At 37.9% G+C, this 14,374-nt stretch overlaps 1 protein-coding gene across 1 annotated transcript in view; it reads right to left on the reverse strand.

The window, feature by feature from the left end:
* The window catches only part of TGFBR1 (transforming growth factor beta receptor 1), a 48,128-nt gene that overhangs the window by 5,228 nt on the left and 28,526 nt on the right, over positions 1 to 14,374 (reverse strand). The window contains exons 4-8 of the mRNA XM_081151137.1: positions 10,682 to 10,912; positions 6,427 to 6,594; positions 5,352 to 5,508; positions 3,316 to 3,440; positions 2,133 to 2,263 (exon numbers count right to left, since the gene is read on the reverse strand). Coding sequence (XP_081007263.1) covers positions 2,133 to 2,263; positions 3,316 to 3,440; positions 5,352 to 5,508; positions 6,427 to 6,594; positions 10,682 to 10,912 — 812 coding nt within the window. The remainder of the gene's footprint in view (positions 1 to 2,132; positions 2,264 to 3,315; positions 3,441 to 5,351; positions 5,509 to 6,426; positions 6,595 to 10,681; positions 10,913 to 14,374) is intronic.

Here is a 14,374-nt window from a genome sequence, read left to right on the forward strand (position 1 = left end):
CTGTACACAGAGAGAAAAACATCAACCATCTATCATTAACATCCTCAAGGAGTTAAAGAAATACGATACTGGATTTACCATTGATAGGTTTTTGTTTTGGAGGCCTAACATTCATAATCAGGACTGAAAAGAAGAGACGAAATAAAGAGAACAAATCAAAGAAATATTTCAGGAACATTTCCTAGAAGTGAACACTTGTTTCCAGGTTAAAAAGGACCAAGTGCCCATCACATACATATATTCACTCAACAAATACTTACTGAGTGCATCCCATGTACCAGATACCATCCCCGGTACTGGGGATACAGCAGTGGACAGACAGACAAAATCCCTGCCCTCAGAAACCTTACATTCTAGAGGGCTAAAGCATAAAATTAATAAGCAAGCAAAATATGGGGACTGTCAGCGGTAAGTGCTAAGGAGAAACATCATTTAGGGAGAGAGAAAAAATATGCTAGGCAACGAGGATGCTATTTTAAAAAGATGGAGAGGTAACGTCTCATTGACAAGGTAACATTTAAGCAGAGACCAGAAGGAGGAACGAGCAAACCCAGAAACAGGAGGACGTGAGATCCAGGAAGGAGGATTTGCCACAAAGAGGCAAAGGGAATCCCCAGGATGAAAGGTGAGGGACATCCCAAGAAGAAAGCCATACAGCCAGGCTAGAGAGCAACCAGTCCAGAGTAGAGAAGGTCAGAAGCTCTGAAAGGCATTTCTTTAGTCAGTTTCATATTCTTTTTGTGTCTTTTTAAAATGTGTTTCAACTATTGAGAGGAGATTTATAAAACCCTAGAAAAGTGAAAATTTGAATTAGTGGTAAGTACATAGAAAACTAAGTGGAGAAATACAAAGCTGTGATGGCATTAATTCAGCATGATGTGATATAGTAACTGAAAGTTCATGTATACTCTTAACTGCTAGCCTTTCTTCATGCTTAAAAAGCTGTCTGTCTGTTCAGGGATAATCTGCTCTAATTATTGAGTGAATGCACAAATACTCAAGTTTGTACTCGCAGTATTAAGATCAAACTTTTAAGAGACAAAATCTAGCCCAACTTTATCTGTTAAACATGCCAATTCTTTGCACACATGAGATGTATCTGGGCCTAAGTATGTGATTCTGTTGGAGGTAGCTAAGGAGCTCTCTTGATGTCAAAGGTTCTGAGTCCTACGTTACTTTAAGATGTAAAATCAACTACTTAGTGGCCAGCTTTTAATTCCTCTTAAAGTACAAAACTTCAAATCTGGAGGGAAATGCTCTGCCTCATCAACATCATAATTAATAACAGCCAATAATAAAAGATTACATAAAATTTGTCTTACGAGCTCTTTAAATTTGCAACTACAAAAATATTTCTACAACTTTTTGTAAGATCTAGAGTTGAGAAGCTCAGATACTGCTGGGAAGCATTTCCCTCAATGCCTGGTGAATGACCATAGTGGCAATCAGATGAGTAAGATACAAAGTCATCTGAGCCAACTTCGTAATCACCTTACCCAAGTTCATCACTTTACAGAAAGCCATGTTAATGTCAGAGAACTGACCTGCCCAACATCACTCTGAAGTAGTCTCCAGGCTTGATCTAGAACACAGGTCTCCCAATTCCCCTTAGCATTCATCCCACTATCTGGGCTGCCCTGACTGAAGGCAAGCATTTAAAATGCACGTGCTTTGGTTATCGGCAGATCTAAACACTGTTCTCATGGCCACTGGAAATACTCCATGCCCTTTCAATCTGCTTAAAATTGAACATGAAAAACAAATTATTCTGTTTTTACTCATTAGTTTAATTGCCATGAAAAAGAAAAAAGAGAATTTTTTTTTAGTATGTCTTTTATTGATTTCAGAGAAAGGGAGAGGGAGAGAGAGATGGCGAGAAAAACATCAATGAAGAGAGAGTCATTGATTGGCTGCCTCCTGCAGCACCCCTACTGGGGATCAAGCCCGCAACCTGGGCATGTGCCCTGATAGGGAATCGAACCAATCATAGGTTGATGCTCAACCTCTGAGCCACGCTGGCCAGGCAAAGAGAGAATTCTTATGTCCACTTTCCTTAAAGGAAAGTAGCAAATTTCCACTTACTAAGCAGAAGCAGTTTAGAAAACTGCATAGTATCAAAAAGAAATACTCACTTCACAGCTCTGCCATCTGTTTGGAATATTTGGCCTCAACTTCTGTTCGCAAACAACCTTTCTCATTTCTTCAACTGATGGATCAGAAGGTACAAGATCATAATAAGGCAGCTGGTAATCCTCATGAATTCCTATGTTGGTTAAAAAAGGAGAAATCTATTTAAAGAATTTACTCAGATAATACCAGACCATTCTTTGACCAGACAGAACAGAAACCTGTGTGTACTATTACAGGGTCCCATTACTAAATAGGGAAGTGGGACAGGGCTCACAGCTTGCTCTGTCTCATCCACATCTGTAACAATAACCCACCTCCCTAAGTCAGTACTGGGCCCATATCTTGAAACTAAATATTACTGTAGGAGCATAAAGGCCATTTGAATGATGATGAACTATGAGCCTTGGGGACCAGATTGACATTTTCCCCTAAAACTCTAATGTGCAAGAAATGAGTTTTTATTCTGTGAGTGCACAGCCTCTCTTGGTATGGGAGACATACCCTCTATCACTGAGATGTGAATCCGACAACACAAGCTTGAGGTGCAGATCCGTTCCTCTACTTGCATCTCTCAATAACCTGTCCTCTTTGCTCAAATGAAGAGACACTCTCTGTCCCTCACTGCCTCAACAACCTGAGACCCTAGTTTCAGCCAAGTGCGGGACCCAGATAAGAGCCTTTCTCAAGGAAAACATCAAAAGTGTTCAATCTGAAACTAAATTTAAAAGTTAAAACAAATTTACTTTAAAAAGTAATGTAATGGCTACGTAATTGTACTGTGCTCTGTATATCTAATTTCCAAGTTGGATAAAATAACCACAATGCCAGGGGGAAAATTAGTTTGACCCAGGTGCATGCTAGAACAGCTTCCTGGGTGGCCACTGATGCAGCCATCCATTCTACATAACTCTATTTCAAGATAATAAAGGGTTAGTTTCTGATGTTTTCCAAGATTCAAGAGGAAATAGAAAAAGAAGACACTAGGATAAAGCTGTGCATTAGATAAAGCACATCACATTGCTTTCCCCTCAGGACAGGTTCAAGGCTCCTTTATTTTCTTGGCACTCTCCTGGTGCACATGATCTCAGACTGCTGATGTGTATAATTTCATTCAATAAAAGAGAAGGCAATTCTTAAACAACTTCTGTTCATGACAGACTGCTGAGGAAAGGGGGAGAAATTTACCACCAATGGAACATCTTCGAGCTATTTCCCAGAACACTAAGCCCATGGCATAGATGTCCGCACGCTTGAAGGATTCAAAGTGTTTCATATTTATGGAATCATCTAGAACTTCAGGGGCCATGTACCTAAAAAAGAAGTCGGCATTTTATTTTATTGAATAGTGGCCATATTACTTTTGAACTGTTTCATAATTTTTTTTTTTACCCCTGAGAATTAAAAAACAACAACAAGAACAAAATGTTAATTTTAAGACTTTCCCCCTCTTTCAGCATGGCTCTGCTGGGTTTGTGTGTTTTTTAAATAACTCATACTTCTTATAGAGATTTTCCCAAAGTACACAAAGTGCAAAGTGCAAAAGTATCCCATTACTACCACACAGTGTTAACATTTGATGAATATGCTTTCAGACATCTATTTACATAGATACAATATTACATAACTGAGATCATTTTAGACTCAAGAAAAATATTATATAACCATACTGGTTTCCAAATTAATGTCAACTAAATCCTAATTGCTATCTGCCTTATGACCTTAGTTTACAATGAAAGCCACAGGTAACAATTGTGACTGTTCACAAATGTCCTAACACACGCCACCTACTTTGTCATATACTTTGCAGGGACTATACATACTTTAATCTAGAAGTCTCCTCACTAAAATGGGATGGAAGACAAGGCAGGGAAATTTTCTTCTCCAGGGAAGAAAATAATAGATTAAAGTGAATGCCAGTCCTCCTATTGATGCCACACTGTGGAGTCCTGAGGTTTCAAAAACCCTACTAAGGTTACAGATCAGGACCCGCGAAGACCTGTGGCAACCACTGTCCTGGAACCAGAGTTGAAAGTTCTGAGAGTACCTATTGAATCCAGAAATCATAAATATAACTTAGACAGAATAAAGCCTTGGCTCTATCCAAGGCCAAGGTGGTAGTTTGAAGATATGTTGTGGCAACATACTATGATACAGAGCAAGCTTGTCTTCACACGTTCAAATCTCAGCTCTTCAGCTTACCATCTATATGAGAGGTTGGCCATGTTATGTAACCTCCACGAGGCGCATTCCTCATCTGTGAATTGAGAGTAATGACACCTACCTAGTTAGATTCTTTTGAGGACACATGGATTCAACAAATATTTACTGAGGACCTACTACATATTAGGCACTGTGACGGATGCTGGGAATATAGACTGCTTCCAGGCAGCCTGTAATCCAACGGAATACACAGACAAATAAATGGACAGTTACACCACAATGCACTAAGTGCCTCAATGGTCCAATTTCAGCATGCTCTAGGAACTCTTGGCAAGAACACCTAACAGTCCAAAAAGGCTTCCTATGAAAAACGGTGAGTACAAATTAGGGAAACAGTAGGGGAAAGTAGGCTCTAGGTACAGCACAAGCAAAAGTTCTAAAGAAGAAAGGCAGGCATATTTTGAGGAACTGAAAATAGCTGGGATAGTTATAGTACAGCATTTGAGGAGGGCATCGAATGAGGTAATATATAAAAAAGACTCATTAAAATGACTGGCACACAGTAAGTACCTATAAACATTAGCTCCTATCGCAATTAAAATGAACATAACTAATGATAATATCTTCTGGAAAAACCTTTTATCAGTAGGCATCTTTTTTTTTTTTTTAAATATATCTTTATTGATTTCAGAAGAGAGGAAAGGAGAGGGAGAGAGATAGAAACATCAATGATGAGAGAGTCACTGATCGGCTGCCTCCTGCACGCCCCCAACTAGGGATCAAGCCTGTAACCCAGGCATGTGCCCTGACCGGGAATCGAACCCTGATCACCTGGATCCTAGGTTGACGCTCAACCCCTGAGCCATGCCCGGCCGGGCAGCAGGCATCTTTTTAAGTCAGGTAACCTTGGTTTCACAGCAAGCAAAACCATAAGATCTTCTACCTGTGGCCAATCTAATAAAGTTTGAGTTTCAGAGAAGAAATGTATATACAGATGAGGAAGAAAAGGAAATGAAACTGCTTTCAGAACATATTAAATTCTATTTGTTCACAAAGTGTACCTTTTTGTTCCCACTCTGTGGTTTGGAGCAATGTCAATTGTATCTGTGGCTGAATCATGCCTTACTGCCAGGCCCAAGTCTGCAATACAGCAAGTCCCATTCTTCTTTACCAAGATATTTTTTGATTTCAAATCTCTGTGAGCAATGGCTGGTTTCCCTAAAGAAAAAAAATTAAACATAACTGCTTAAAAGGTAATGCCAATCACAATTTTTACCTATAGATTCAAAAGTCTCTCTTCCATCCCAGTGTCAAAGCATTTCAGCCCATATCAACTGCAACACCTGGGCCATGACTTAACAACTCAAATGAATCAGGTGGCAAATGGATAATCACTAGAGCATAGAGACAGGATGGTATCTGATATCCTACACAGCACAAAAATCGTAGCATAAAAAATTTCATAACTAGCCCGGCTGGGCGTGGCTCAGTGGTTGAGCGTCAACCTAGGATCCGGGCGATCGGGGTTCAATTCACGGTCAAGGCACATGCCCGAGTTGCTGGCTTGATCCCCAGTTGGGCGCATGCAGGAGGCAGCCGATCAATGACTCTCTCATCATTGATGTTTCTATCTCTCTCTCTCCCTTCCTCTCTCTGAAATCAATAAAGATACACTTTTTAAAAAAATTTAATAACTAAAATGTAGTATTTAATTTCTCAACTGTAAAAGGGTCTCATGCAGTGTCCTTATCTCAAAGTCAAATATAATTTAGATAGCAAGATAACATTTATATAGCATGTTGATATTTACAAAGCATTTTCCCATTTCATTTGACACTACATATAAAAAATACATTCTCTTAGATCTGAATTCTAAAATCAAGATCCTCAAAAATCACAACTAGGAAACTGAATGCTACTTTTAAGAACTCACAATCTTGAGTTCTGATTAAGAAATATCAGTCTTGTTACAATGACTACAGGATCTCTAAACAAATTCCCAGATTCCTGACTCCATCTGAGATTTTCAACAGAAAGGTAACATTTCCAATTAGGTTGACTTCTTGCAAAAATTTCCGCAACAGAAATAGATCCACGGGAATTGAAAGCATAAATAACAGGATTCCTTCAACTTACCTTGGGTACCAACAATCTCCATATGAAGATGGGCAAGTCCACTTGCTGTGGACAGAGCGAGTTTTATCATTCCTTCCACAGTAACGGTGTATCTGTTCAAATAATCAAAAAGGGATCCATGCTCATGATAATCTGACACCAACCAGAGCTGAGTCCATGTACCATTGTCTGCAAAGTATAACAAGAATATTTCATATGGGCAGTAGAACATTTACAATTTATTTGTTCGAAAGTTATCACTTTACTCTCTATCCCAAATCCCACAACTGCATTATGATGGTACCTTAAGTGTGTAAATATTTCCTTCATATTTTCTTGTATTTTCAACTTGTCTTATACTTTTACATACGTATCCTTTAGATCCTCAGGGTAAGCCCCCTATTCTTGAAATAAGGCTGGATGACTAATCCCATTTAAGAGACGAGAAATTACAGTTAGTTCAAAGGTTGTAATCTTGAGTCTACATAGACAGTGACAGAGCTGGGAACTCTTTAGTGCCTAGAAAAATGCTGTATTCAGGTTAGGTGCCCGATGGCTGTTTCTGGAAGGAGGGAGCGAAACAATGAAGGATGGAGGCAAGAAAATGAGAAGTATCAGGACGCTAATGTGGGGATGGAGTGGTATGGAATAAAACTCAAAGTGAGATTAAATGAAGAAATGGAAGTTTTAATGAGAGACTCTGAATATAGTTCACAAAGAAACCAGACAAGATGATTATGACTCCAAGGTTTCATAAAAATAGTAGTACCACTGACACATGGGGAAGCTGAGACAGGAACTGAAATGTCAAGAGGAGAAAAAGCTGGGACTAAACCCAGTTTTACATACACAAGGTGATTCTGAACCTCAAGAACTAGGAATGTATGTGCCAAAAGCTCATTTGTAAGCTGCTACATGAATTTGCAATATGTTTTCCCATGGGAATCAAAGTAAAGGTTCTGGCTAGGCTGGTGCACAAAAGCCTATTTAACCTATAAGTAGCTAAAAATATATGAAAAACCGTGTTTCATGAAATTGTGGGAGGCAAAAACAGTATTACAATACTAGGAGGCAGCACAATTCAGTAAAAGATATACACCTGAAGTCACTGTGACCTCAATTGAAATCCAGGGGCCGCTAATGACTTAAGTGACCTCAGACAAAGTTTCTTAAGCAATGAGCCTCAGTGTCTCCTTTTACACAACAAGAATATCTTACTTTGCAAGACTATTAAGAAGATTTTAAAAATAGGATAACAGATTTTTTTAAAGCATTTAGTACAGTGCATGGAACATTAGAACTTAAAATGTGCTGTTTCTTTCCTCATTAGTTATAAAATGAAAGAAAACCCCCAAATTGACATAAAACAACTTCTATAGTTTGAAGGTAGTTATCTGAAGGAAAGTAACTCTAATGAGAAGAGATTAAGAAAGAGGTTTTCAGAAGATTCTGGAGAGAATTTCTGAGTACTTTCAAAAGGATTTAGAGATTCATGATACTAGTTCTTTATGAACTTGTTCTTCATAAACTGATTCTGTTCAAACTTGTACCTTTTCTTTTCCTTGGTACAGATTCATCACTAGCTTTTCTACCAGCTTATTAACCATGACTGAATTCTGAAAGGCTCACAAATACAAGAAATAAATAGGAGCACAGGCAGATGGAAGAGAGAGAGATTTTTCTGAGGTAAATGACCAGAAAGGCAGAAGGCAGAAGGATACATAAGAGGCTGTGCATATATAAAGGGTTGTCTAGGTAGGATCAGCTAACTCAGGAGGATGCAGATGCAGAAGGGAACTGGGGTGAAGAGGCAAGGGAAGAGCCGGCAAGGTCAGTTAGCTCCCACGGTGGCCACCAGATGACAGCACCAGCTTGGCTGCTCTTGAGCAAATGCAAAGAGAAGGCTCCGGGCACAGCAGCAGGAGCATTCTGTGCCAGTGTTTGCAACTTGGAACATGCCTAAAACATGCTTGGCTTGGGTGAGGTTTGAGCCCCACAATGCAGATTTGGAAGTCACCACCACAATAGAGTTTGAAGCCATGAACGTGGGTAAGTTCTTTAAGGGAGCAATTACTACTTGTTGAATTAGACCCTTCATAGAAATCAGTAAGAAGAGTTTCAGAAAACAAAGATAACTATATTAAGACATAAATAAAGCCTAGAGTCACAGAACATAATAAAGGTTGTACTAAGGATTGGGGGAGAAGCTAAATGGTGTCAAAGACAGAAGAAAATGGAAACTAAGGACTTGGTCAGACTATAATCACTGCTTTTGTTTATGTTTTGTTTTTAAATTACATAATATTGAACTGTTAGTAGCCACTGATAAATGCAGCCTATATCCATCACTGACTCTTAAGTCACAAAAAAGAGATAATCAAACATTACATGTCTCCTGATGTGATACAATAGAAAATATACAATACAGAGAAAATATTTTCAGGAAACCAATAAAATGTAATCAGTCAGTCTCTAATTCTACCAGTTTTCAAATACTACAAGCAGCAAGTTCAGAAACAGTATAGGGATTAAATTAGTAAAATCCAAAATGTGATAAGCCCTATAGGACAAACAATCTAGTTTCTTCAACAAATAAACTGCAAGAAGAAGAAAAAAGAAGAAAAAGATGGAGAAGAAGTCTAGAGATTTTAAGGGACTTAAGATAAATACCAACCAAACGCAACATGTGGACTGTGGGTCCTAAAGTGAATAACCAATTGTTTAAAAATAAGACATAACTGCAGAAATTTGAAACTGACTAGATATTTCATGACATTTTAAAAAATGACAATGGTGCCCGGCCGGGCGTGGCTCAGTGGTTGAGCGTCGACCTAGGATCCAGGCGATCGGGGTTTGATTCCCGGTCAGGGCACATGCCTGGGTTGTGGGCTGCAGCCAATCAATGACTCTCTCATCATTGATGTTTCTATCTCTCTCCCTCTCCTTTCCTCTCTCTGAAATCAATAAAGATATATTTAAAAAAATAATAAAAAATAAAAAATGACAATGGTAGTGTAGTTATGTTTCATTAAAACTTCTTTTTAACCTATAGATACAAATTGAGAATGTTTATGGATGAAAAGATATCTTATCTGGGACTGGCTTTAAATAATTTAGTTAGGGGCAGTATAGGTGAAATCAGAGATCAAATATGATTGGCAGTGAGCTAATAATTATTAAAGGTGAATGATGGAGGTTCATTATACTATTCTTTTTTATATATTGGAAATTTTCTCTAAATAAAAGTTAGAAAAATAAACAAGTAATATATGCTTGTTTTATATAAATTTGAAAATACAGAGAAGGAAAAAGAAAAATCATAAAATCATCCATAATTACCAAGTTTAAATACTGTTAACAGTTTGAAGCAATAAACATTGTTGAGAAAAATGGGAAGAGAGAGAAGAAAAATGATGACTATGGTTCTGGACAATCTCAAAAAGATAATAGGAACATTTTTTAAAAAACAGGAAAGCTGGGAAACATCTGATTCAGAGTGGGGAAGATGAGCGTTGAGTTGTAACATAAGTCTCTGACAGAAGCTATAAAAGCAGGAACTGTGGGAAAAGGTAGTACCTGCAGCCAAGAAAGTAGATGAAGTACAGTCTGAAGTCACCGCTCGCAGTCACATGTATTCTGACTCTCCACTGACAGGCTTTCTTACTTCCTCAGCATCAGATCTGACCCTGCACTGTAAGCACTGGAGCCACAAGCAAGAAAGTGTCCAGGTGGTTTTGGAGAAACCACGTCTCTATTTAACTGAGTTTACTTAAAAGATTAATCTATTTAACCCCAGGCAACTTAAGACATAGAGTACATCGGGAAGTTATTTTTACTCTCCCTATAAATGAGGTCATTAGTATATATCAGGATGCCCTAATGGTCAGGAAGAGATTAAATGGAAACAGAAATCTGGGCTCTATCCTACCTCAAAATTTTGAGCAAAGGTTTTTAACTTTTTCTGTATTATGACTGTACTCAATAACTGACTGTCCAGAAGCAAAATAACAAAGCACATGGCTTTTTTAAAAAAATAGCTGTTTACATTTTATAAAACAATTAGAGATTTAGGAACATGTTGTCAAGAGTCAAGAAAATTTTTAAGAAGTTCCTGGTTGTAAAGGCTTCTAATATATTCCATTTGCCCTAATGGGTCTAATCTATAGGACACATCTATTTTTCTCATTAAACTTGACAATGCTTAGTAACCATATCTGTAAAAAGGCTAAATGAAATAGATTTTGTAACACTCAAAGGAGAAGGAAATATTACTGACCTTTATTGTCTGCTGCAATAAATCCCAAGATGTTTTCATGACGTAACATGACAGTCTGGTAAATCTCTGCCTCGCGGAACCACGAGCGTTCTTCTCGAGAGGAGAAGATTTTAACAGCAACCTCTTCTCCTCTCCACTTTCCTCGCCAAACTTCTCCAAATCGACCTTTACCAATACTTTCTTGTAACACAATAGTTCTCGCAATTGTTCTCTGAACAAGCAATGGTAAACCTAAAGATAAAAATAAATAGTATTCAATACAAACAACCAACAACAGTTTGGGTTTCAACACCATAGGAAAGGTGTAACTCTTTTAAGCTCTATGTTTAAGGAACTGCCAATCTCAATGAAATAAAGACCACGCTTGAAACAAATAATAAAAGGCAAATAATAAGTACAATGAAAGAATCCAGAAACTCCTGCCTAGAGGGTCAAGGCAGGCTTTGTAAAGTAAGTTGAATTTAGACTGGCCTTTACAGAGGGAGAGGCCCAAAGGAGAAGAAAAGGAGGCAGGTAAGAGGAATACGCAAGCAGAGGCAGAGGAAATGAATGATTCATGTTTGGGAACCAGCTTAGATAAACAGAAAGGAGATGCACGTCGTAAAGCAGTGGAAGAGAAGGTAAGCGGTCACCAGAATACGACGGGTACTAGATGCCAAGCTCAACAGGACCAATGAGAGCTGTGGGTAAACAAAGAACTATTAAAGATTTCTGAAAAGAGGCCATGTATGGGGAGAAATAATGTAAAAATCTGATTTTAGAAAGATGAATCTGGTAACAGTTTTAATTGTGGGAGGAGAAAAGTATGTGAATACAAGACACATAAAAGTAAATTCTGGCCTAATGTTTAATAAATCAGTAAAAATTATCAGAGAAACCATTTCAAGATAGGCAATTTACTTGCTAGGAACTGGCTGCCTACACAACACTAGTATCTTAAACACGTGTCTAGTAATTTACTTCAGTAATCTTTTTCACCAACTGAACTTTCCTTACTCTAAAACATGTATTTTAAAATACTGCCGCACATATTTCATTTACAGAGAAGGCTTTACTAACTACCTACCACATTTAAATAACACTGTATTTGGGACTATTCCAGTTCACCTAAATGCCTGACAATTCAGGACTCATGTAAATGGTATGGTCAGGATAGGCTAATGAAACAAGGCAAGTTTTTGTCATCCCCATCACCCTTTGGTTCTAGATGCAGACCTAAAATTAAAAACCACATCTAGATTCATCGTATTATCTATATTTGGTTACTATAACCCACATGGGTACCTGAGCATTTTTTAAAAGTAATGTTTCTTCTAAAGACAAAAATAAACAAGATGAAAAAATTTTAAAAGACAAAAAAGTTAGAGAGCTAATTTAGATCTCTATGTTCTCTGCTTTACTCTTCTGTACCCTGAGAAAAGTAAACTTCAATAGGAAAAAAGCCTCACATCAGTGAATAGAAATAAGACCTGAATAGCATGCATATATTATAAGAGATCATAAGCACGAACAAGACGTAAGGGACAATGGTATGAGACTCCCTCTCTTTCAAACAATGGCACACATATGCATGAGCACATACACTTTACAGTCCAATGACAATTTAAGTATGGCACATGCACAACCTGAGATTCAAGTTAATACAACAGGGATTAGGTTAGCTTTAAGGTTAGAGCTGCAGAACCCAGCTCTCCACTGAATTCCCTGCAGTTCCCACTTAAAAGCAGTCTTTGAGAGCGAGCGAGAGATAGGGCCTTTCCTCAATTATGGTCATGGTACTGAGTAATAAACATGTAAATTCATAACATGAAATGTTTAGTTTTACCTTTTCCTCAACGACTGAAAGAACTAAAAATGGTATTATGTACACACATTTTATTTACATGAGTCCCATGCAGGAGATAGCGGGCATTAATTAAGGCTGCATAATGAACAGAAGGGAAAGAGATGGCATTTTCTGTTATAATTCAACAGATGATAGCTTCTGTCTGGATTAATCTGGAGGCCATTCAGCAACCAATGAACTATGACAGGGAGAGGAGGCCTTAAACTAAGCTTTTTTGTACAATGCAGCAAATAAGATACTATATGTCAGATTTTTCCTCCAAATATCTTTTCATTAAGAATAGCACTTGTCACTGAGACATACCTTTACCATTTGTCACATGCTTTTACACAAACACCTTTCTCTCATTTGAACCTCACAACAACCCAATTACTTTCATTTATTTAAAGATGAAATAACTCAGACATGAGACATCAGCTAACTGCCCCAAACCACAGAGCTGGCAAACAATGTAAACAAGTTTTTGCAGGATAAGGTATAAAAGGAGAGCAGCTTTCAGATAACAGAGCCATGACCCCTGATGGATACAGAAATAGAGATGAAATGGAAAAAGAACAATTCAACCCTTTACTTCACATCTATATCTTTAAGGTAAATAAATGTATTCTTATTGGAAAATCAACTGCCATTCAGAGAGCAATTCCTTTTGATCTTTTAGGTAGGCTTATTCCCCTGGAGGACTGACACACACCACTGCGCCAAGCAGCATGAGCTGCTTTAATATCCCTGGGTGAACTTTGGCAACAAGAGAACAGGTCCAAGGGATTAATTCCAAATGATCTGTAGCCACAGTGATTTCCTGTGACTTTTGGCCCTTGCTTATCATAGTATTTTACTCCAGAATAACTTCTAGAATGGGACAGATCTTCCATCGGAACTCTTTGAACTAATTCAGAATCAATGGGAAATCCTAGGGAAGCCCTAAAACAATCTCCAGTCCTCTACCACTCCTGCCCAAAGACTGTCACATCTTCAGTACTAAGGCTGCTCCATCTCAATTCAACCTCTCAGTGCCTCCTTCCTCACAATGGTCCCAAGGGTCCCTAAAGGCTGCCCTAAGAGACCTGGGTTCCACTGCAAGCCCACATGTGTCCTACATGTCATGGACAGAACTCACTTACTGAATATATATAGCCAAATTCTACTGAAGATGACTTCAGATTATGAAATCAATGTCTTCATACTTAAATAAATGAACAGTTATGTATATACATCAATACATGTTAATTTCCTTAAATAGGCATTTGTCATTATGTGAACTTTATTATCAGATGTGATTTTGAGCTTCAAAGTCATATTCTTCCCCCAGTCACAATTTCTGCTTTAACATTCCTTTAGTCATTTGATGATATAATTAGTGAAATTTTCATTATTTTCAAATCTTCATTTTATCCATAAATGTAGCCCTTATTTGAAGTTGATTTATACTTTGCAAAGGCTGGATAGAATATCTCATTTAAAAATCCTAACAAACCATTTTTAGTAGTGTTATCAATATATCTGTCCCATATTTCTGATGAAGAAATAGAAGCCCAAAGAGAAAACATGGTTTAACCAAAGTCAGGGATCCAAATCAGTGACAAAGCTTGCACTGGAATCTAGATCTCTTGATTCCTACCTGAGTGTCAAATTACAATACTGTAGAGGATAGGGGTCTTCCTCTCTTGGTATCCTTCCAAAGCAAGAAAAAGTAAAAAATAAATCCCCTTTGGTTTAAACATAAAGCATTGCTATGTCAAATTCCACTTCTGGGGATAATTCTGGCAATTCCCCAGTCTATTTCTGATCCCAAAAAAATCACCAGAGCTGAGAAAAGCAAACACCACATTAAGCTATATTAAATAATG

This window comes from Miniopterus schreibersii (genome assembly GCF_964146895.1).
Source record: "Miniopterus schreibersii genome assembly, chromosome: 11".
Classification (NCBI taxonomy): Eukaryota; Metazoa; Chordata; class Mammalia; order Chiroptera; family Miniopteridae; genus Miniopterus; species Miniopterus schreibersii.